General features: G+C 36.1%; 1 protein-coding gene across 6 annotated transcripts in view; it reads right to left on the minus strand.

The window, feature by feature from the left end:
- MPDZ (multiple PDZ domain crumbs cell polarity complex component) overlaps window positions 1-21,536 on the minus strand; it is a 95,527-nt gene that overhangs the window by 26,615 nt on the left and 47,376 nt on the right. For 2 of the 6 annotated variants that reach the window (XM_072404281.1, XM_072404280.1), the window contains 9 exons: window positions 14,217-14,321; window positions 12,846-12,938; window positions 12,533-12,710; window positions 9,396-9,506; window positions 8,270-8,353; window positions 6,812-6,907; window positions 5,203-5,274; window positions 1,688-1,850; window positions 136-332 (listed from right to left, as the gene is read on the minus strand). In XM_072404281.1, coding sequence (XP_072260382.1) covers window positions 136-332; window positions 1,688-1,850; window positions 5,203-5,274; window positions 6,812-6,907; window positions 8,270-8,353; window positions 9,396-9,506; window positions 12,533-12,710; window positions 12,846-12,938; window positions 14,217-14,321 — 1,099 coding nt within the window. The remainder of the gene's footprint in view (window positions 1-135; window positions 333-1,687; window positions 1,851-5,202; window positions 5,275-6,811; window positions 6,908-8,269; window positions 8,354-9,395; window positions 9,507-12,532; window positions 12,711-12,845; window positions 12,939-14,216; window positions 14,322-21,536) is intronic. The other 4 variants (XM_072404285.1, XM_072404284.1, XM_072404282.1 and 1 more) reach the window with 3 other exon arrangements.

Below are 21,536 nucleotides of genomic sequence, written 5' to 3' on the forward strand. Positions count from 1 at the left end.
ACTGAAATAGAAGAACCTTTAATCGACAAGGAATCTTTATTTCCGTCTTGTTCATAAGCTGCTCAATAGGATTTAGAATCTGCATTTACAAGTACAATGGATGTATTCACTGGCGGCTTATTGACATATACTTGCCTCTAATAACTCATCGGCAATCTGCAACCGGCCATCTTTGCCAGCTGCTCCATTTGGATCAATCCCCACGATGAAGACGCTCATTCGTGATCGGTCTTTGTTTCCAGCAAGGCTCAGGCCCAATCCAGTCTTTCCTTTCTCCAACTCTATCATATGCAATTCTCCTGGCAGGTTTCCATACCGCTGCGATATCTTTCCTAAATGGGAGGAAGAAGCACTAATTAACAAGTCCATCATACTAAGAACAGACATGAGTAATTAGCTCTTTGCAGCAAAATTGGGATAAAAAATGTGCAGAGGTCCCCTAGCAACAACAACACATCATTACCACCATTTTACCATAGAGTGGCTAAAAATTTGGCTATCTTTAGACAGCCTAGTTACATTTATGATCTGTGATATAGGACTTTCCCAGTAAATAGAGAGTTTAGACATCAAAACAGTGGGAAATAGTGACAAAAGACACCATGTGAGGAAGAAAACAAAGTTTTCAAGTAATAATAATAATGGTCATCAATGTCCTGATTTTGATATCCTTATATACTTACAGTTTACTTTTATACATCAGGAAAAATAGTTTCTCCTAATAAAAAAGATACATAGTAATGGGAAACAGTACTCCATGGATTGTGAATAAAAAGTACCCATTAGTTTATCTGAATGTATAATATTCTAAGCTAATTTAGGAGTATGTAAGCAGAAGATGACAAGTATTACCAATACACATACAGTATAATAAATATACCAGGCTGGCAACAGGAAACCAGCAAAGCTCAACTTCAGTCAAATAGCTAAATGCAGAAAAAAACACCAACAGCTTTGTATTTTTGTACATTCAGCTTCAAACTTGTGTGTGGCAGGGATGGAGTATATGTGATCTAACTTCTACTAAAGCAAGATATAAAAAAATAATAATTTTCCTTTATTTACATTGGTCTATTTTTAAACATAATGCCTTTTTACATTAAGGTCTCCTGGTCCTTCCTTTAGGCTTCCTCTCCTCTGTAATGGGGAATGTGTCTAGTTATGAGGCCGGCAGTAGCAGTGAGCAGACACAGTACCATAGAAGCCTATGGAGCCAGCTGTCTGGCTGGATCTGTAGAGTGGAGGATGGGTTGGCTTAGGTCATGGAATAGGCAAATATGATGACTGAACTTGTTTTAAAAGTTTGGTTATTCTTTAGGGAAATCTGTCATGGAAAATGGTATGCCACTATTGATCTTCTTCTAAAATGCGAGTTGCTTGGTTGTACTGATGATCCACCAACAATATAACTTTTAGTGCTGCAGTTCAGGAACAAGAAGCCATATCAATCAGACGACCTTATTAGTGTAATTGTTGTTACACACCTTATTAATGTAATGGGTTTAGTATGACAGGCAGGCAACAAGCATTTGTGAAGCAGATGTCATGAGTGTCAGCAATACAATTGGTTTTACTAGCACACTAATGCTGCAACAATTCAGAATCCGTAAAATGTTGGATTTTAATTGAAAAAAAAAAAAAACAGCATCAAGTAGATTTTCACTTGTCACCAAAGTTGCCAACTCACTCCAGCTGTAGCCAAACTCATCTTCCTTATCTGGGTCTTTAGAAAAAGTACTGGTGCCCATCGGAACACGGCCTGTGGAGCTCACTGTGGAGAAGGACGTAGGTGCCGGAGCCAAGTTTGAAAAAGTAGATTTTTCGGTTTCAGAATCCGAATTACTGGAAGCCTATAAGAGATAAGTACAAGCTGAACATACATATCTGACATTACATAAATATCATTACTAAATACTGTGTGTAAATAATAATTAAAGAATACTTAAATTCAAGAACAGAAAAAAAAACATATATCGCAGCCTACCAGTCCCTTGATATGCTGCTTGTATTAGTTTCTTTTTGCAGGTACATATTTTTTAAACTGTTGATTGTGCAAGAAATACAGCCTTCTGTCTGTAAACTACAGAAAACCTCCCCTATGCTATAAATACGAGGAGGTTGGGAGATGTTTAAACTTTAATCAGATGAGCAGTTTGGAATGACAATGCTGCTCATACATACAGTACAGTGAGTATTGTCACCCTAGGCTGTGTTGCTGCCAAGATTACTGGGTGGAAATAAAAGAAAGAAAAAAAAAGGTAATAAAAACAAAACTAATGAAGCAACCATATCTAAGGACTTGTAAGGTTCAATATATTACATTTTAACACATTCTCCAACTGCACTTGTAATATAATGTACATAACTGTTCCTCCATTGTTATAACATAAGGAGATTTAAGAATATATTGAAAGATTTTGTTCATTACAGTATTTTTGTACAAAACAGGCCCTCAAGGTCAATAAACTGGTATCAAGTTAAACTGTAGTGAAAATATTTGTAAGAACCTAACAAAATCCTGTTCTTTAAAGATTGAGCAGAGGAGAAATCTGCTACCTTGAGATTATATCTACCTTTAGAAGAGAATTAGACACTGGCAGGCGAAAAAAAACAGCCCTGAACCACTATTAACAGCATGCCTCAGTTTAGTAGAAAGCAGTACTAAATGTATAACCGTAAACACAGAGGTACCTGTGTCCCACAATAGATTACTACAGGAGAATAACTTTACATAACTTTACCCTATCTGCTACCTCCAGGACATCCATAACCAGGCAACTAAGGGGATGCCAGCCACATCAACCAATGGAAGTTGTCTGCATGACAAACCACTAAAAACAATTGAACAGACAAGCTTAAAACTGGGAGGAATGCTTGCACTAAGGAGGACTTGCTGTTTTAGAAAATGTATTCCATGACCCATAAAGAACGGCATAAAATGGCAAATCCTCAGTGATGGTCTTACCATTTTTCGGAACTCTGAATAACCCAGGACAAAAGGCCAATTTCCTAATTTCAAGAGCACTGAATCACTGCATTGTTCTCCCCCAGTCCCTTTTAGCCGGACGAACCACCAGACAATTTTTAGTAACTACCCGGCTGTTTTTGGGTGGTTACTGAGGAGTTGGGTCACAATTCAGGGGCTGACACTTGCCTAAAATTTCTTCCCACCCAGATTAAAGGAAATTCTAGGTTAAACCCTGCACTAGGATGATTCTTTTAAGTGCAGCAGACAAAGTCCTAGGAGTCCAGGAAATATGTTAAAGCCTAAACGAGAACTGGAGAAAGAAAGCAACACAGGCCCAAACAAGAAAACAGGACACTACTCTACTGTGCATCTATGACAAGACTAATCATAGCCTCAAAGAGATCTAAGCAGGGTGCCCCCGGGTACTCACATGGCCTAAAACAGCCAGACAAGGATGACCAGTTAGATCTTTGCACTTAAGTTCTCATTTTCAATCCCTGTTGGATTTCTAATTCATTTTATTTTATTGAAGAAGAAACAGAAGGCACAGTGAAAGAACATCTAAGACTTCCAGTTGAATTGAAACAAAGTCAGCAATTATGAAATGAAGATTTGGTTGTTGGAGCATTCAAGACACATACAAGCCAGGGGCTAACCAAGTTCACCAAGTTCAATCTAAACCTAAAAAAACGTTTCCTGGTAAAAGTTACCCCTCAAGCATCATCTTTTTGATGTTCTGGAGTGGGACAGCAAATATGATAATTTTAGCAATACCAGCCCACAGTTGTGAGTGTAAGTAAAACTATACCAGGGCTAATAGCTATAATTTGTATGCAGAAGCTCCCAGGTGTCTCATTACATCTAACTTTTTTTTTTCTCTAAATTAACTAAAGATGTAAAAGACCCACTAAATGCAATGCATGTATGTTATTTGATCGGTTTTGTGGTATTTGGAGAGCATAAGAGAATCAATTCAAAAAGAATATTGTGCAGTGCTGTGTATTTTGGAATACATCTGAGGTCATGAATATAATAAATAACTTTCAAGAGATTGAAATAATTCTTGCAAAAAAATGTTTTTCCATGACTAAAAATCTTGTGTGCAAAAAAAACAACAAAAAAAAAACAAAGTAATGTTTGTGAATTGACTATTTTGAAAAAATTCACAAGAAATAAAAAACTAATAACAAATAATTAATAAAAACAAATGCAGATTAGGGAATTGACCTTTATGTACCCACACAGAACAAACAACTAGGTTCTGTTCACTTTTGATTAAATATTTTGCTGTCCCATTTTCTTTTCAGACTGGAATGCAGAATTACCCAATCTGTAAAATCATTTTAACTGCTTGTGCAACTACTTTAGAGCCCCTACATACATACAGTATATAATAAAAAGCAAGCATATTTAGTCTCCATTCAAATGGACTTGAGGCAACATTAGTTGGCCTTTACTTATTGCATACCCACACATACAAGTCCCTATCCAAAGTAACAATAGATTTTTTATCTGTTAAATGCCCAGACTGGAATGGAAAACAGAATTAGTTATACAATACTATTTCAAAGTAGCATACAGCAAGCTGAAATCTACATTTCCTTTGTTTAATATCTGAAAAGATGCAGTGATTAAAAAAACCCAAAATACCATTAGGAATATTATATTTTTAATTCATTTTCTAATTTTAATACCTATTATGTTTCTCATGCCCCACCCCCCAACACTTCCCCCATTCCATCCCAATTCTAGGCCCCGCCAACTACTTTTTTTTTTTTTTTCGGGGGGGGGGGGGGCACTGATGCAACTTGCATCAATCTTGCCCCATGCATGCATAGTTGAGAATTCACAATTTATATTTATATCATGCATAAAACAATTTTTTATTAGTTACAGTCCATCATGCAAGTAGGCAAACACAATATAACATACACAAATAATATAAGGTTGAACAAATACAAGGTATCCAGAAAACAAATAAGCTCAATCACTTTTTTTAGGCTCCAAGTGATTTCAGGTAAGGGTTTAGTTTGGAGATGAACACTATATTAAAGCCCTTAACTGAAATCAACTGTTTCCTAATGTTTGGTAAAGATTTCAACAAATTAAAACATTAAAACATCGAGTGCATAAGTAACTGAACAAAGCGTCACACTGCATGAATCACAAACAAGCACATACTGACGATGGAGAATTACGATCACAACCATCTAAAGCTGCTCATTCAGACAAACCTTAAATGGCGTGGGAGCAAAGGGGTTAGTTGGGGAACAACGGAAGGCAATTCTAACCGGATTCATTGTGGCCTACAGTAACAAGAGAACAGAAACTTTCACCAAAATACAGCGCGTTCCTCACGTGTTAAAGATGAACTCTGCACTAAAAACACAGATTTTACTTTAAAAATGAAGCCTGTTGAAAACATTTGGGGAGCAACCACTCGTGTCAAAAGCCAAATTTCTGCACATGTACCTAGCAGAGGAATAGGAACACCATAAATAACAATAACAAGGCTAAGTATAAAAGTGGATAATAACTTATTGGTAGATGTTGGGATGTCAACCTTTCCACTAATTTGTCGAGAATTATGACAGACAAGCACACTTATGTAATGTTATTGTTTTTTATGTTAGCTTTGTGTATAGTGTTTTATTATGTTTTATGATGGCACAATCTTGACTATGTTTTTATTTTGTTTAAAACATTTTGGACATTTTAACTAAATATGATTAGCCAGGAACTCCTTTATCTTTAACTCTTTCTATCCATTTGGACAAGTAAAGAATCTTTCTCTCCTCCTGTCTCTCTACAGTTGCATTACTTTAGGAATATGGCTTCTATGTACTGATTCATTAGGGGAATTATCTGTATTATCCTATTTTCACTAATTTTAGTACATTGTGGGCTTTTGTTGGAGAGAAATAATAATAGGTAGCAAGTCACCAAGACAACGACATTTTACTGATGGAGTCCCAAAGAGACATCAGAAGCCAGCAAGTACCTGGTTTTAACCCATCATTTTTTTTCTTTTTGTTGTTTTCAACCTTGGACCAGATCCATTCCAGGTTTGCTGGATCACCCAGCATGACTAATGAAAATGTATCCTCTCCAATCTTGGAGAGCTTCAATAAATTAGGCCCAATGACTCAAACATTTGTGTGAATGTTATGGTGGCAAACAATTTCTCCAAAAACATGTACATTATGTCTAGACAACATGAAACAACAGTGTTGTACGATTAATTCCTTTTACATTTCTGTTATTAGTTTAGGAACAAAGTTTTATAGGTCTGTTTAATATTTAATTCCAATCTTTGTTTTAAAAATAAACATTTAATACAAGTGCACTCCTGACTATAATATACACTGGCAGTTGACATTCAGGTCAAGGTGAACTTCAATATTACGGACAGTACTTTTTATAGGATCATCATGAAGGGTTTTGTTTGACATGCCTTAAAAAAATAAATTGTTTCTAACATATACGGTATCTCTTAGGCTATATTAGAGATCACACACCACCACAGCAGGTTGAACTCATAGAAAAGTGGTAGTGGGGTGCTTGACTTCTCTTCTCCTGAAGTAAGACAAAAACCTGGTGTGTAAGTTGTAGGCATGACAAAAAAATGACAATCCTATGCAGATCTCAAAAGCAATAAAAACAGAGCAAATATAGAGAAATTACACAGATCACATATTACTCTTTAAAAACAAAACTGCAAATTTAAGAGTATTTCTGTAATGGTTACTGCAGTTAAACGAGAATGTAATATGGGTTAGCGTGTAGAGAAACAGTAAAAGTAAAGAACCGAAAGCTATGTTCAGAAAGTTAAAAACATCCAACCTTGTTAGTGTTGTACTGGGAGGAATCAGCAAATGGGTTAGTGCAGCTGAGGAGAGGTTTAGTACCAAATGTGCTCTGCAATGGCAAGCTTTTACGCTATAAAATAAAAATAAAAATAATTACAAAAGTTATATTAAAGGAAACAGAGCGAAGAAAAGTGTTTAAAATGCCAAGAAAACTTAAGCACATTTAGTAAAAGAAACACATTAGGTATAAATACAAATTACACAAAAAAATTAGGTACATGCACAACTTGCAATATTCTTCAGAAATGTAATACATTTACAAAACAGTAAAAAACATTGTGATCCCAAAAAGTTGGAAGCCAAAGTATAGTAGCCCAAACCATATTTTATGGATAGCGTTTGAAACAGATGACTATTCTGCCTTGTTGTAGTAATTTTTTAAATTAAAAAAAAACAATATAAGGTTAAAAATACCAAGCCTATTGGATGCTCTCTGACCTCTGCCTCCATTAGGCTAACTTTAACAGCCCTTGATTGTTAAAAGGATTTACTGAATTCTACTAGCAGAAGTCCTCCTTCCAATTTTCTACCTACCTGTACTGCACTTGGCAAACGGACTAGTGTGCTGTGATGCATGTGGGGCTCTGTCCGGTTTATTATGTGGCCATCCACACTTAGCAAAAATGATAAAACTACCATGCTGTAATGTTTTAAACCAATATGTAAATGCTATTAAAGAGATATAAGGTGTTTTGGACCTCAGGTACAATATGTATAGTTATACAGTAGACTCACACTAGAGTCACACTAATCACTCTACATATAAATGTACCTGCTTCTAAATGCAGCTAAGTGACATGATTAGCACCCGAAATGTTATAAAAGGGCAGCTACATTCTGTAGCAAGCTCCAAATGGTGAAAAAAATCAAGCAACTGAGCTACAGGTCCTTTTATAAGCTGCCATGTATTCATTCAATCCTTGAAATAAAGGTGAATGACCGTAGCTGTTAAAATGCTGATGTAATATGGCCTTAAAACCAATCCCGCCTGTGTGTAAAGATTGATTTCACCCAATGTGACAGTGTGATGTGTCATACATCCTGGCATGTTCAGAGAGTTATCAGATTGGTGATGTGTCTCTGTAACATGACAGATCAGCAGTGATCTGAATTAAATGTTGAAAATAATACCCACAAGTGCCATACCTATGCAGGAGCATTCCGGAACAATGAACAATGAACTGCCTAATTAAATAGGGCCTGGCTTTTTTATCATTTAAATTCAAAAAGGAAAAATAGCCATGGAAATATCTACAGAAGAAAAATCATTAGGAAACCTAATTTAGATTCTGGATTGTGTACAGCAAAGCAGTTTGTGTCATATCAGCCAATATATCATTATACGGAGGTAAATAAATGTTTACCTAAATTTATTAAGGTTAGAACTATCGGTGTGCCTTAGACAACAGACATGCAGTTGCAGAGTATTTACCTTGGATGAGTGTTGAGAAAAGGGGTTAGTAGGTGGATGCCCTCTGTAAGCAGAGGCAGATGAAGAGCAATATAGAGACTCAGGCTAGAGAAGAAAAGTGCAATGAAAAGAACATTACAAATGTCAATTAAAATGTCACTAGAAAGGTAGCAAATACCACCAAAAATGAATCCACAGGGTTCAAAGCACATGCACACATCAATCAACAGAAAAGTGAAGAGATAAAGGAGGACTGGTGATGTATGGAGCTAAACTGGTCCTATTAAAGGTTGGGAGATTTTCCTATCTGGAAGACTTATTGTTATACATTAAAGCAGAAACCATTCTGTACCAGAAGCCCCCCGTTAATAAAGAATATTCACATACAGCAGTAGAAAAACAAACTACATAAGTTGATGAATTTAGACACATATTGGTGGTAAGGGTGATAATGGTATGTCATGACATGACATCTCTCATAGGAACATGCTTTGCAATCTGCTTTTCTTTGAGAAGTATTATGTTTCATCATGTCATCACATGGGTATGCCGCCTCTTAGCTTGATGTTATAGGTAACATGTAAGCATATGCTAAATGTGGCCTTGCTAGCTTATTGACAAATCTGAGATATACAAGACTGCTGTGTTTTGTGCTATTGAACTAATTAGTCAGAGTAAATACTAAAATGAACATCAACGAGTATAAAGCCATATCTGACATTCAGGGGTAACACATCATATGATCATAAATATTACATACCAATATAAACTCTATGTAGTACATACACAGAGAGAACATTGCACATTAGAACTACTTAGAATCAAGTATCCCTAAGAGGAAATGTGTTCAGGACAATCAGAACCAAATGTGTTAATTACTGACTGATTAAGTCAATTTCCAAGAAAATTTGGATAACATGACCTACTGATAGTAGCGAAGAAACATTGGCATAAAAAAACTTACATATTTTAACCATCATAAAATAACACAGTAACAGAACAGCAAAACATAAATAGGAGTACAAGGAGGACATTCATTTATATTCTTTAGATAACTACAACATATCAGTGATATCAAAAGAAATGAATGGTCAATAAAGCAAACAAGCAGAAGAAGTAATGTACTTAAATATTTTATTGTACTTACTCTCGGTCTATTGATGATGCTCTGAACAAGAAAGATAACTGGATTGCCTGCTTTTCTTATGGCTTCAACTGCCTGCTCATGGCTAGCATCTCTGAGATCAATGCCATCAACCTAAATAAAGAGGGACGTCAGATATTATGAATGGCACAAAGACATCCAGAAAGAACTGCCTTAAAAAAAAAAGGTGTAAGTGGTGAAATCATACTCAGACATCAAAACATGAGCAAAAAAAAAAAAAAAATGAAGAGCGAGCAAAACAACAACAAAAAGGGACGAGCCACTTCTAATTACTTTACTGTTGCATCTATTCCTGTATTAACGTTATAAATAGATGTCCGTAATAGGCTTTGTATAACAAGTCAACGGCTTTATGCCGTAAGTCATTTTCTAAACAGCTTTACCAGTAGGATCTATACCTGTAACTGGGGTTTTTAAAGGTAATCTGGAGCTTATGCCAGTCTGTTCACTATTTAAAAGCAAACGGAAACAGACAGTTAAGATTCAGGGTCATAATCTTGTTGTAAGAAATTAGTGTCTTGCTCAGTTCACCTGACAGATCTGAGAAAGCAACACAACTGTTTGACTAAACTATGAAATTGCAAATAAAAATGTACTGTAATACTGTGATAATAAGCTGGGGATCTTACCCATGCTTTGCAGTTTACAATGGACAAGATAGTAGTCACAATTACTAAATAGCAAAGGGGATCCTAAGCCAAGTTTGTTTTCTTGTTCTCTTTGTAAAGAAAAGTTAAGATATGAATGAATACTCTTATAACAGTAGAGGAACAGGGCTGGATCTTTCCGATTAATAGATAACATCTAAGACAACAATGACAAATAAAAATGGCCAACCATTGCAATTTATAACAAAGCCAAAAAAGGTTTAGTAAATGTGGTACTCAGTCCAATGTATGTGTTGTGGTTCTGGGCAGGGATTGATTGCAAAGCCTAAAGATGCTTTTGTGGCATTCTTTTGTATCTTAAGTAATATTAAGCTCAATTTGCTTATAAGTTTAAAGTTGAATTTTTATATTTATAGATTGTGTGCAGAGATCTCCCCAGCCCCTTTTAGCCAAGTGCACCACCTGGCACAAGGTTTGGGTCAAAATACAGGGGCTGCCACCCGCCTACAATTACTTACCACCCAGTTTTAAACAAAAATTTTGGGTTAAACACTGGTGTGTAAATTATTTTATTGTGGCACACAACATTCTACAAGCAAAGGGTTTTCAGCTATGATTGGAGGAGCTAACTTAAGGATTTGTGTGAATTCCTAAATATAGTAAGAACTGAAACCATACATACATATTTCCAAAATATATTTTCTATCCTTGATCTCTTTCTAACCACAATCTGTAAAACATTACTGAAACAAATTAAAAGAAACAAGTTAAAAAATATCCCTTCTAGGAGAGCCATTAGCGGACACTTTGTGTGGCTGGTGGCATCTAATTCTAGCTTTCACTGACAGATCCAGTCCCTGCTGATCAGAAAACAGTCATTTTAAAAAGTTTGTGATCGTGTGATCACTATCAGTTATCAACAAAGAGTTTACTTGCAGATTTAAGGCTTCACCGATAAAAAGAATTTTACAGGTGGCAGAACAGATAACACTACTGCCTTTAGGTGGCGCAGCAGATACCAATGGTGCCTGAAGATGGCAGACTTTATCAGTGTCTAATACTGTAATTTTAAGAATCAATTACAGTAAAATTTACACAAATATACAGACTTTTTTTTTAATATTGACACAATATTTGACAACCTAAAAAAATAGAAACCTATTTTATTATAGTTTATTATCATGTTGCCTGACACATGTTGACATGCGTAATTTGAACTAGCCATTTAGGTGGAGAAGCTTAAAGAAGAACTAAACTGAAAACAGCCTAAAAAAAAAAAAGGGCAGTCTGCTCCATCTGGGGGTGTCCTGCATCGGGCCTTACGTCGTCCCGGAGCCGGGGCTTCGGGTGCCTCCATCTTCGTCTCTCCTTCCTGGTTCTTCATCCTATGTCACCCAACCCCGGCGCGAGATCGGGTGAAGTAGGATGGCAAAAAAACTTCCGCGAAAAGACTCCTGCGCATTTCCGAGATGCTCAGGCATGCGCAGAAGAAGCACCCAAGAGCAAGAGCCTCCCGGGATGCATGACATAGGTATCCCAGGAGGCTTTGCGCTCCCATTCATTGCGAATGAGAATTAGGGGGCAGTGCTGCACCTTGTATGTATTATAAATTTTAGCCGGTGGGCAGCACTTTATTTCATGTTTTTCATGCTGTCCTAAAAAAAAATTGGCAACTAACCATACTCAATACAAAGGCAAAGGAAGTGTACACACTTAAATGCACAATCATGAAAATTTTTTTAAATTTTTGGTAATTTTTATATTAATAAAATAGTAATATTTTTCTGTTGTTGTATGGATAGTGTCATTGCTTCTTTGCTGCCTGTCTGTCATGCTGACCCTAATACCTATTAAACCGACCAGGAACAAGGTATTTAAGGTCTTTTGACCAAATACTAAATTTCCTAATATGCAGGCCAGGCCAGTGACTCTTAAAGACCGAGGGAAATGTAACAACCAAACAAGGAACGGCTTATTTTGCAATGGCCCTGGTGTTACTGGTAATAAATGGTAAAAAAATGAATACCAAATATATTGTTAGTCTCATTTTTCAACACAATGAATATACCCTGTATACTCCAGCCTAACACAACTCATAAGCAAGGGTCTATAAAGGCTGTAGAATTCAGTAAAAATCCTATGTTCCAACATGACTAGCTAATATGAATTAGTCAAAATAAATAAAGGATATCAAGAAATGTTTCATTAGAACCATAAAGCTTTTTTTTTAGATTTTAAAATTAGGTACCTTTATAAAGGCAAAAAATGATATAAAGTTTAAAATTAAAAGTATGCCAGTGCTGGTATAAAAAAAAAAAAAAAAAATCATAAGATAAAAAAATGAGGCATAAAACATTAAAATACAAAAGACTGGCAGAATGGAACAGTAAGATGACATTTTCTCCTGCCATCAGCACTTGAACAGTTAAAACCCACACACTTTGTATACTAAGGCATTGAGCAATGACTGTTGCATATGCCTGCACATTACAATGATCTTCCAGATGGTACCTCCACAATCCTATCTCCAGTTTTCAGAGTTCCATTTTTGCCTGCAGGACTGTCCTCCAGAATGTGTTTGATGAAGATTCCTCTCATCACTTCCCCATTGCTTAATCGGCTTCCCATGCCTCTGCCACCGACAATGCTGATCCCCAGAGATTTACCAGGCTCCCTCCACAGCTCTACCCTGTAAGGATAAGGAAAAGAAATGACTTTGGATTACACACATTCGGCCTCATGTTGTAGACAGAACTAGGCATTTGTGTTTTGTGATTTTTGCAGTATGGTGTAAAGACAATGAAATGTAAATAGCTGTACAAACCTTCTTGGAGTATTCCAGTTGCTAAATGCTGCATGTTCCAGTTCACTTTCTTCCCCTTCCCCTTCTTCACGTTCAGGTAGCTCTGGAGCATCACTGGAAAATTCAAAATTTTCTTTAATTTCTTTTAAATGCAAATGAATACTATGAAATTAACTTCACAGAAAAACGGTTACAAAACAATCCAATTAAAACTGAGCACGGGAACAGAGCAGGCATCACATGGTACCTTCATATACTTTCATTCATTTTTTTATACCACCCACAAAGTCCCATATCCGTTTCACTCCAAATGTCATTATTACTTCATGCTTTCAGAGCGCTGCCATGTTCTTCTCCTTGCACTGCACCATTGTAGGTCTTTAGGCCCTTTACTTTAAATTATTAGTTTGTTTTAAGAACCAATTTCATCCCCAAAATCTCTTGATGGTTCAGAGAAAGAAAAAAAAAATCCTGATCAGAAATATCTTATAAATTTATTTGGTATTTATTTTCTTTGTTAGAACCAGGTAATTAGAAATGCTAATTCAGCATAACACAGCTCTTACCAGGTAAAGATAAAGCCAAACATTTTTAATATAAAGCCCAGGTAATAGATTTTTAATAAAGTGGGGAAGAGTCAGAATGTTTCAAGTCTACATTGCAAGCTCAAGGGGTAAGAAGGATGGGGAAAAGGATAAGAAGGATAGGAAAATCTCTCCAAATGGGACAGCAAAAAAAAATATATCTTACACTATTGAAATGGATTTCCCAAGCAGCACAAAACACAGTTCTCACCCACAACAAATGATGCATAGTTCAGCTGTATTGTATTTACAAACAGTTAAAAGGGTGGCGGATTTATAGACAAGGGGGGAAATAGGTTTTGCCCCAATTTCTGCTTTAAAGCCTATCTCAAAGTTAAATCTAAAATTCTCCCAGTCAACCTAACTGCTATGGCACCTGTGTTCATCTGTCCTTCACTGAATCTTTTATTGACATCATCCCTGTGGATTCTGGTCTATTTAGAAAGAGGACCTGCAGTGGACAACTTTTGGGAAATACATACCCAAAAGCAGGACCCCATCAAAATTAAAGAAAAAATAGAGAAGACTTGGCACTAAAGTTTCATGTGGCCACAGCTTTAGGTGAAAACAAATGAGTTGTAGATAGTCTTCTTCATTAGGCTTCTCGCCTGTGGTTAGTTAGAGGGGGTGGGAAGCTGGTGTGGAAGGGGAATTGTTATAATGAGATATGGTTTTAGTTTTCCTCTTGACCAACTAATTTAGTTTTTTTAGTCATTTTAAGGCACCATTATTGATAACAGCACCTTGATTGAATGCAAAAAATATAATGTTAAACACTACATAATGATTGCTTTATTCTACTTCTCACCTAGTGTTCTGTACAGGCAAAGGATCAAGCGATAATGTTCCTTCACTAAGCTGGCCAATACTTGATCGATATTCTTCCACATTCTCACTAGGAACATATGTAATGCTACAAAAAGAAAATCACATAGCATTAGTGCAAACACTTAAGATTTAAATTTTTTTTTGTATTGTGTTAATAGACAAGATGAAACAAATCAACACACAAATGCCCACATTTATACATAGAGTAGATTACCATACAAAAAAGCAAACAAACATCTTACCATGTTAACTTACCCCAGAAAAATTATAGGAGCTTTGAATATGTTTTTAGTTTCCACAATTCTTTCTTACCTGGATATACAAGTAACCTATGGACCCACAAACTAAAGACAGAAGACCTTATTTTCAAACAACAATTTAAGCTTAATCCTAACAAAGTATATGTTACTGATTAATTTACGCTGTGTTTAATCTTTTTAAAATGTACAACATTGAGCGCAAAGGATCTAAGTTTAGTTTAAAGAGCCCCCACAATCAGGCTGTGGTTTTCTTTGCACAAATTCTAAAGGAACCCATAGTCATTAGTTACAAATGTTTTAGTTGCACTTTAGACCTTGGCAGGGTCCTAAGATCTTTTGAATGGAAGTCTATTAGTCAGGATGGAGTTTTATTGTAAAATAAGTATAAATAAAGCCCTGTTACTTTTTAATATGTAAAATGTTAAAAATCCATCTGCTGTTTAGAATAGGTGACCAACTTTACAAAAGCACAATTACTGAGATATTAACCTCCCTAGCGGTAACCTCCAGTGTGACTCGGGGTAGAAAAAAGTTGAGTCACACTCTGGCTAGGTAATCCTATGGCAGGTAATAGTAAATAAAGTCTTACCTGATCCGCCGGCGTCCCGCCTTGTCCATCGCAGCAATCTCTGTCTTCTTCTCTCTTCCTCCGGCCGGCTTCTGCATCCGATAAGTCACCCGGGAGTTCCGGGTGACGTCAGTGCGTGTGTATGTTGCCGCCGGGGCAGAAAATTCAAAATCCATTTGTATTGCATTCAATACAAAATAACTGTATTGAATGCAATACATTGGATTTATTTGTGTAAAAGCAGTACATTGTTTTCAAGAACATTTATTTTACAGTATATATATATATATATATATATTAGTATGAGTATAATATGTATTTAAAAAAAAAATTAAAAATTTTTTTTTTTAATATATAGATTTTTTAATTTATTCAATTTAGTTTTTACATGATTTTGTGTTTCAAACTTTATTATACTCATACTAATATATTAAACTGTAAAATAAATTTTCATGAAAAACAATGTACCGCTTTTAGACATATAAATCCAGACAGAAATTAACCACTAGGGAGATTAATGAACACTGTTAAAGGTCCATTCTGCATTACAACAACCTTACACAGCTAATGTGGTATATAGATTTAAAGTTGTCATTCACAGTTAAGACAAAGGTAGAGCATACATATGTACGTAGCAGTTTTTGTAGGAACTTATCATAAGACCTTTTTTGCTCCCTTCAACCTTTTGTAAAGGTAAACAGTTTCATACAATCCCGGTTATACTACTACCTTCCGGAGGATTGGACAATGACAAACATAAAACTCTCAGTCCAACCTAGGAAAGCCTCTACTCCTTCCAGTATGCTTAGGTTTAGTTGCAAACAGTAACAAAAGCAAGAGCATAAAAATAGAGGAGCATTGCCCGTTTCAATGGACTGCAAGAAAAATAATTTATTGCATGTTTTACAAAAATCTCCTTTGGATTAGTGTTCATTGAGGGACACAAGAATCAGATACATTCAGGATGTCCAAAAGCAGTCAACTGAGAGCTGGGAAAAGCTTCATCAACCACCAGTGTAAGGAGGTGTCTGCATGACAAGTCACCATAAAGAACGGAGAAACTAAATCAGAAAGGACACTTGTTCATATAATAGGAATCAAGACCTGCTCCAATACACCTCTGGAAGTCCTAATAGTTGTGCAAAAAAAAAAAAAAAAAAAAAAAAAAAAACACGATAAGGTTTTGAGATCCAAAGCTAATCAAAGTATCAGTAACATCAGGAGAGTGTACCAAATAACCTCTTGTAGCAACAAAGAGCTACATGTATTATGCAAACTAATGGTTCACTCCAATAAACCAACAAAGAAAAGTATTTTCCCCATCAGAACAGAAAAAAACATTAATTTTCTAGGACACTAGAAAAAAAAAACTGAGACATGCTGGGAGTAGAAGACGTTTTATCACAGAATTGCTTGACAGCTTTTTTTGTTTGCCAGTGCCCAATACTCAGAAAAGATTGTAAGTATAAGCCAAAACTAGACACTTCCTAATGACTCTGAGGCTTTGTTACTTTGGGTTGGTGACATTGAACAAGTAAGCATATGAAGGGTTCTGGCTTCCCCTAATATCACTCGATGCATACATCTTCTGGGTCAGTGACCCATAATTAATTGATTCCTGAAGATCAGCAGGACATTATAACTATAATAATGTCCTACATTCATACTTTATAATATTAGAATATGAATGCAGGATTTATTTAAAAGGAAATTTAAAGGAAGTTATATCCCATTGTACTGAATATGGACAGATCACCTCTATTTGCCAAAATTATACATTTTTGTCCCTCTCTGATTTAGTGATACTTTAATATCAACGCCTTGTTTTTTCCTAAATTTACGGCTATGTCCTGGTAATTGCCCTAACGTCTACTGTGGCTAGTAAGAGAAATTTCATTTGGACAGGCCAGTGCCAGTTTGCAGACTATAGCAATGCACTTTCCTCATAACTTGGCACTAGTAAATGTAACTAAGCTGGAGAGGGGCACAGAAAAGGCTGATCGATGGCAGGTAGCATTTACTATTTGCACATTTACTAATAAAACTTTAACATGGGGTATGCGGGGTCCATTTATAAAGCAAAGAATTCTACATGTACTGAAACATTTCCTGGTGAAGAATTTTCCAGGTTCATAGTTTTCAATGGTAATAATTGATAGTCCACCAGGAAATATTTCAGTGAATGTCAAAATATCTTTTATAAATAGATCACTGACTTATCAGATGTACTGCTGAGACAGATTCACTTCAAATCGTAAAATAAAAAACAAACTATATTGTTGGTATTTACTTATGTTAAAAGATCTTAATGGGTACAAAGAAGCATGACTGTTATATGACCTTACCCCCACACTATACTATTTTAATGTAGACTGCTGGTCTTCGATACTGCCACAGAATGTGTAAAATCCTGTTTACCGACTACTCATATAAATAGGACAACAGAAACACTTAATCCCATTATTGTAAATCTCAGAACAGGAAATGCAAGGCTACTGCTCCATAGATTAGCATAAAATGTAAATGACCAATGATCTAGTCTGCATAATGAGATATCATTTCCAGACTATACTGTTGTGTATATATTGCCTTCTGTCTCGATAAAGAACCATTATATTTCTCGGTAAAAGAACATTTAATGGGATTTTCATGGAAAGGAACGAGTTACAAATTGTCAATAATATGTTCTTTCTAATAAAGACCTGAAGAGCACTGCTCTGACAGAAGAATACACGTAATTTCCATTTGATTTCATATTATGTGCTAAATTGAATCAAGGGAGATAAAAATACCATGAAGCCCACCAGCACCTTAATCAAGCATCACAGCTGGTGGCTACCAACACAAGTGCTTTGGGAATTAGCCAGTAAACATGACGATATCACAGCTAAAATGAATTTGATCCACTGCCTGGCACCTGGGTTTTTTGACTGACATCCAATGAGTAGGAGTCAGATAAACAACTCATGAATGCATGATCAAGATTTTGCTTTCAATACAAAATGTGTTGTCTATAGGAGGAGGGGAGAAATGCTTTTTCTTCAGATTTTTGCTTAATAATAAAATCGTGGCTGAATGCTTAAAAGTAAAAAGTTGATATTTAAACTTTATCTTTTGAATGTACATAATTTTACTGCTAAACATCTTATTATTTTTTATTATTTTCAGGGCTTCCTTTATTTATTTACATGGCAGCCCTGATTTGTTTGAGGTTTGTGATGTATACATGATGTGGTCTCTTTGGAACAGCGTTTTTTTAAACACGTCTTTTTTTGCACCATAATATGTAGATGTTTGGACACCTTTGACCAAATATAAGGTTTGCTGATCTTAAAAAGGAAGTAAACTGAAAAATGCCTAAAACAAAGAAAAATACACTTACCTTCAATCCCGCAGAGCAGTCGATCGGTCCGGAGGTGTCTTCCATCAGGTTCCGCATCGTCACGGTATCTGGCTCTGAGCAAGCGCGCCTGGCATGCGCAGAAGGAGCACCCAAGAGCCTCCCTGGATGCGCGATGTAGGTATACCGGGAGGCTTTGTGCTCCCATCCATTCCTAGGCGATCGAGAATTAGGGAGTGGTGTTGAACTTTTTTTTTTTTTTTTTTTTTTTTTTTTTGGTGTTGCATTTAAAAAAAAATACACAAAAAACTGAATTTTTACCTTACATAAAAGGGTTTGATACCCTTTTATATAAAGTGAAAATTCTGAGTTTAGGAACGCTTTAAAGAAAAGTCAATGGAACTTAGACAAGACATGTTACTGCAAAATGTAATACTAAATTACTATTTGTTGAACTTGAGCTGGATATAAAATATCCAATGTGTATGAAAACATTTAATCCCATCTCCTAGCAAAACTAAAAGCCTAGAGCAGTGTTTAGATCTTTTTAACATGGGGGAACCCCTTGAGGAACCTTTCAGGTATTCAGGGAACCACTGCTATAATTACTATATTCACAACTCACAGTATATTACTGTGGTGGTCATTAGGAGGAATGCCTCTTACATTGCTGGTCAGTGGGAAGGCTGCCACCCTTACAGAGATACCAATAATCTTTTTGGCTATTAAACGGACCTGAGACATCCAAACTGCTCATTGCTCAAGGGACCCCTAGCAAACTCTCTCAAAGCCAGGTTGTAAAACACTGGTCCAGAGAGAAGCTTTTCAGCACCTATAAACCTATATCGGTAACCATTTCCTGTTTGTGTTTTTTCTTTTAATTTTTCCGTTCTCTGTTCAGCCTAACAATCATGTATTGCTCTCTGCCTACTGAACATTGTACACTCTGAGGGGTGCCTGTGACATTGATGGATTTGGGCCAGCTATGGGTAAGATATGTCACAGAAACCTACCATTTGTCAAACAGCAGGAAGCAAAGGAAAAAGAACACATTTCAGTGGTCCTACAGGGCCATTCAGTTGGCACAGGCTTTGGAAATGAAGTACAGGGAGTATCTATATCTGTAAGTATGAAGGTATTACGAAAGACTACTGAATATAGACTTACATTTTAGGGGGCTAGCTTCATCGGTTTATGATTAAAGTTCACGTTAGTCATATTGGAAGGTTTATGTAAAAGATTAGATTATGCCTAAGCCTACATGTTTTCCCCAGCGTTTAACCTGGGCGTTTCAGTGTCCATGCTTAAAATTCCCATTTATTCCAGAAGGCCAGTCCACATCGGAGCGTTTTCGTGATGGGCTGTAACGTAAAAGCAATATGCAGTGTTTGGAAAGAGCTATAAAACACTGAACACCATAAAAGCCTACAAAAAAATGCTTAAAAACACCTATAAACACCAAAACATTTTTGGGCATTTTTAGACATTTTGTGGCATTTGGGAGGCAATGCCCCATATCCTAACTCTTCTCTATCACATAACTTGATTTAAAATGTCTGTATAAATGCTTAACTACCTTCAAAAGCTGTTTGGGCATTTATAAGCATGTAAAATAAAGTCAGTTTAAACACTTAGCTTTGGTGATATTTTCAGGGAACAGATTTAGGTTCAAGAAAAGTAAAATCAACATGTCCTCCACCCGAAATATTTCTATGCTTTGGGCTGCCACAACCCCAAAGCAAAACAAATAAATGCTTGGTGAGGTGTACTTTTCTTCTTTTGTTCTCCAAACATACCATTGCTGTTTGTAGATAAATTTCTATTTATGAGATTTTTCTTTACTTTCTGGTATGTAGACACAGCAGGAAGAAACAAATCTTTCTGCTATTGCTGTTCTGATGAAAACTAGATATTGCACTCACAGTAAAGAAAAGTAGACCTGTAATCTAGACCTAAATATGCCATGCTGTTCAGAAAGGTAAAACTAGCTTCACCAATAAAAGGATTCCTTAGAGATTCCTACAGATTTTCTTGCACTTATGACAATGCTAAAGCTAAAATTCCACTACATACTTTGTGGTGTCCTAATATGAAAAAAAGTAACCAGATGCCAAGATCACCAACTTTTGACACCTTTTTTTTCCATCTTCCCTGCCTTAATATTGGACCATCAAAGTGACATGGTTTCAGTGGTTTTACCAACAGCAAGCCACAAGAGCCTTGGTTTACCAGGCAATCTCCGCAAAGTACTATACCATATTATTCCTTGTTTTGCAGCCTCCTGTATTTGAAAAAAATCAGCTCAGCAGCCCGACAAAAGAAGCACTTACCGATTACATTAAAAGATGAATAAAGTTCCATAAATAGAAGATTAAAGAGAAGACTACAAGGTAGCTTTGCCCTCAAAGCTGGTCACTAGAATAGGAAGTAAGAGAAAATCTCTCCAAAGCAACAACACAGAACAATATAAATTCTTTTTAAATGCTTATGGAAAGTTTGTAATCTGGGTCATGTAATCAATTTTCAAAGGACACCAGAACAAGATGTAAGGAGAGATCACCCAAAAGGACCCCAATAATGTATGGAGAAACATTTTCATGTTAACCTTAACCTCAGAATAACCCATTACCATAACATATATTTATTTTAGGAATACTTTGATGGTGGTACATACCATTACAGAGATTCAAGCACCAATAGACAATCACACTGAATATTTTATCTGCCAAAAGAAATCTTTGCCATAATATAACAAGGGTGAAAAATTGACATACAAGGCACATGACTGGTGCCAAATATATCTGCTCCTCAATTTAGCTGATCCATATTTATCACATTCATCATACAAGCAATCGGTGAGTGAGTAACAGATTTTTTTTATGGTTGTTCGTTCATTTCTTGCTGCAAAAAAATGTAAACAGGCCTACGTGTCAAAAAACTGACAGTGTAAAGGGCACAAATAACTAGAATGACAACATTTCCTTTTTTTTTTTTTTATCTGTCCACCTCTTTCTGCCCTTACTGCCAGAGCAGTTAAAACTAAAGGGTAAACATGCAGCTTCTTGGGATACTTATGTCACATATCCCAGGATGCTGCTCTTTCTTTGTATGCCCTGCATCACCGGGGGCCTT

Source organism: Pyxicephalus adspersus, chromosome 3, assembly GCF_032062135.1.
Source record: "Pyxicephalus adspersus chromosome 3, UCB_Pads_2.0, whole genome shotgun sequence".
NCBI lineage: Eukaryota > Metazoa > Chordata > Amphibia > Anura > Pyxicephalidae > Pyxicephalus > Pyxicephalus adspersus.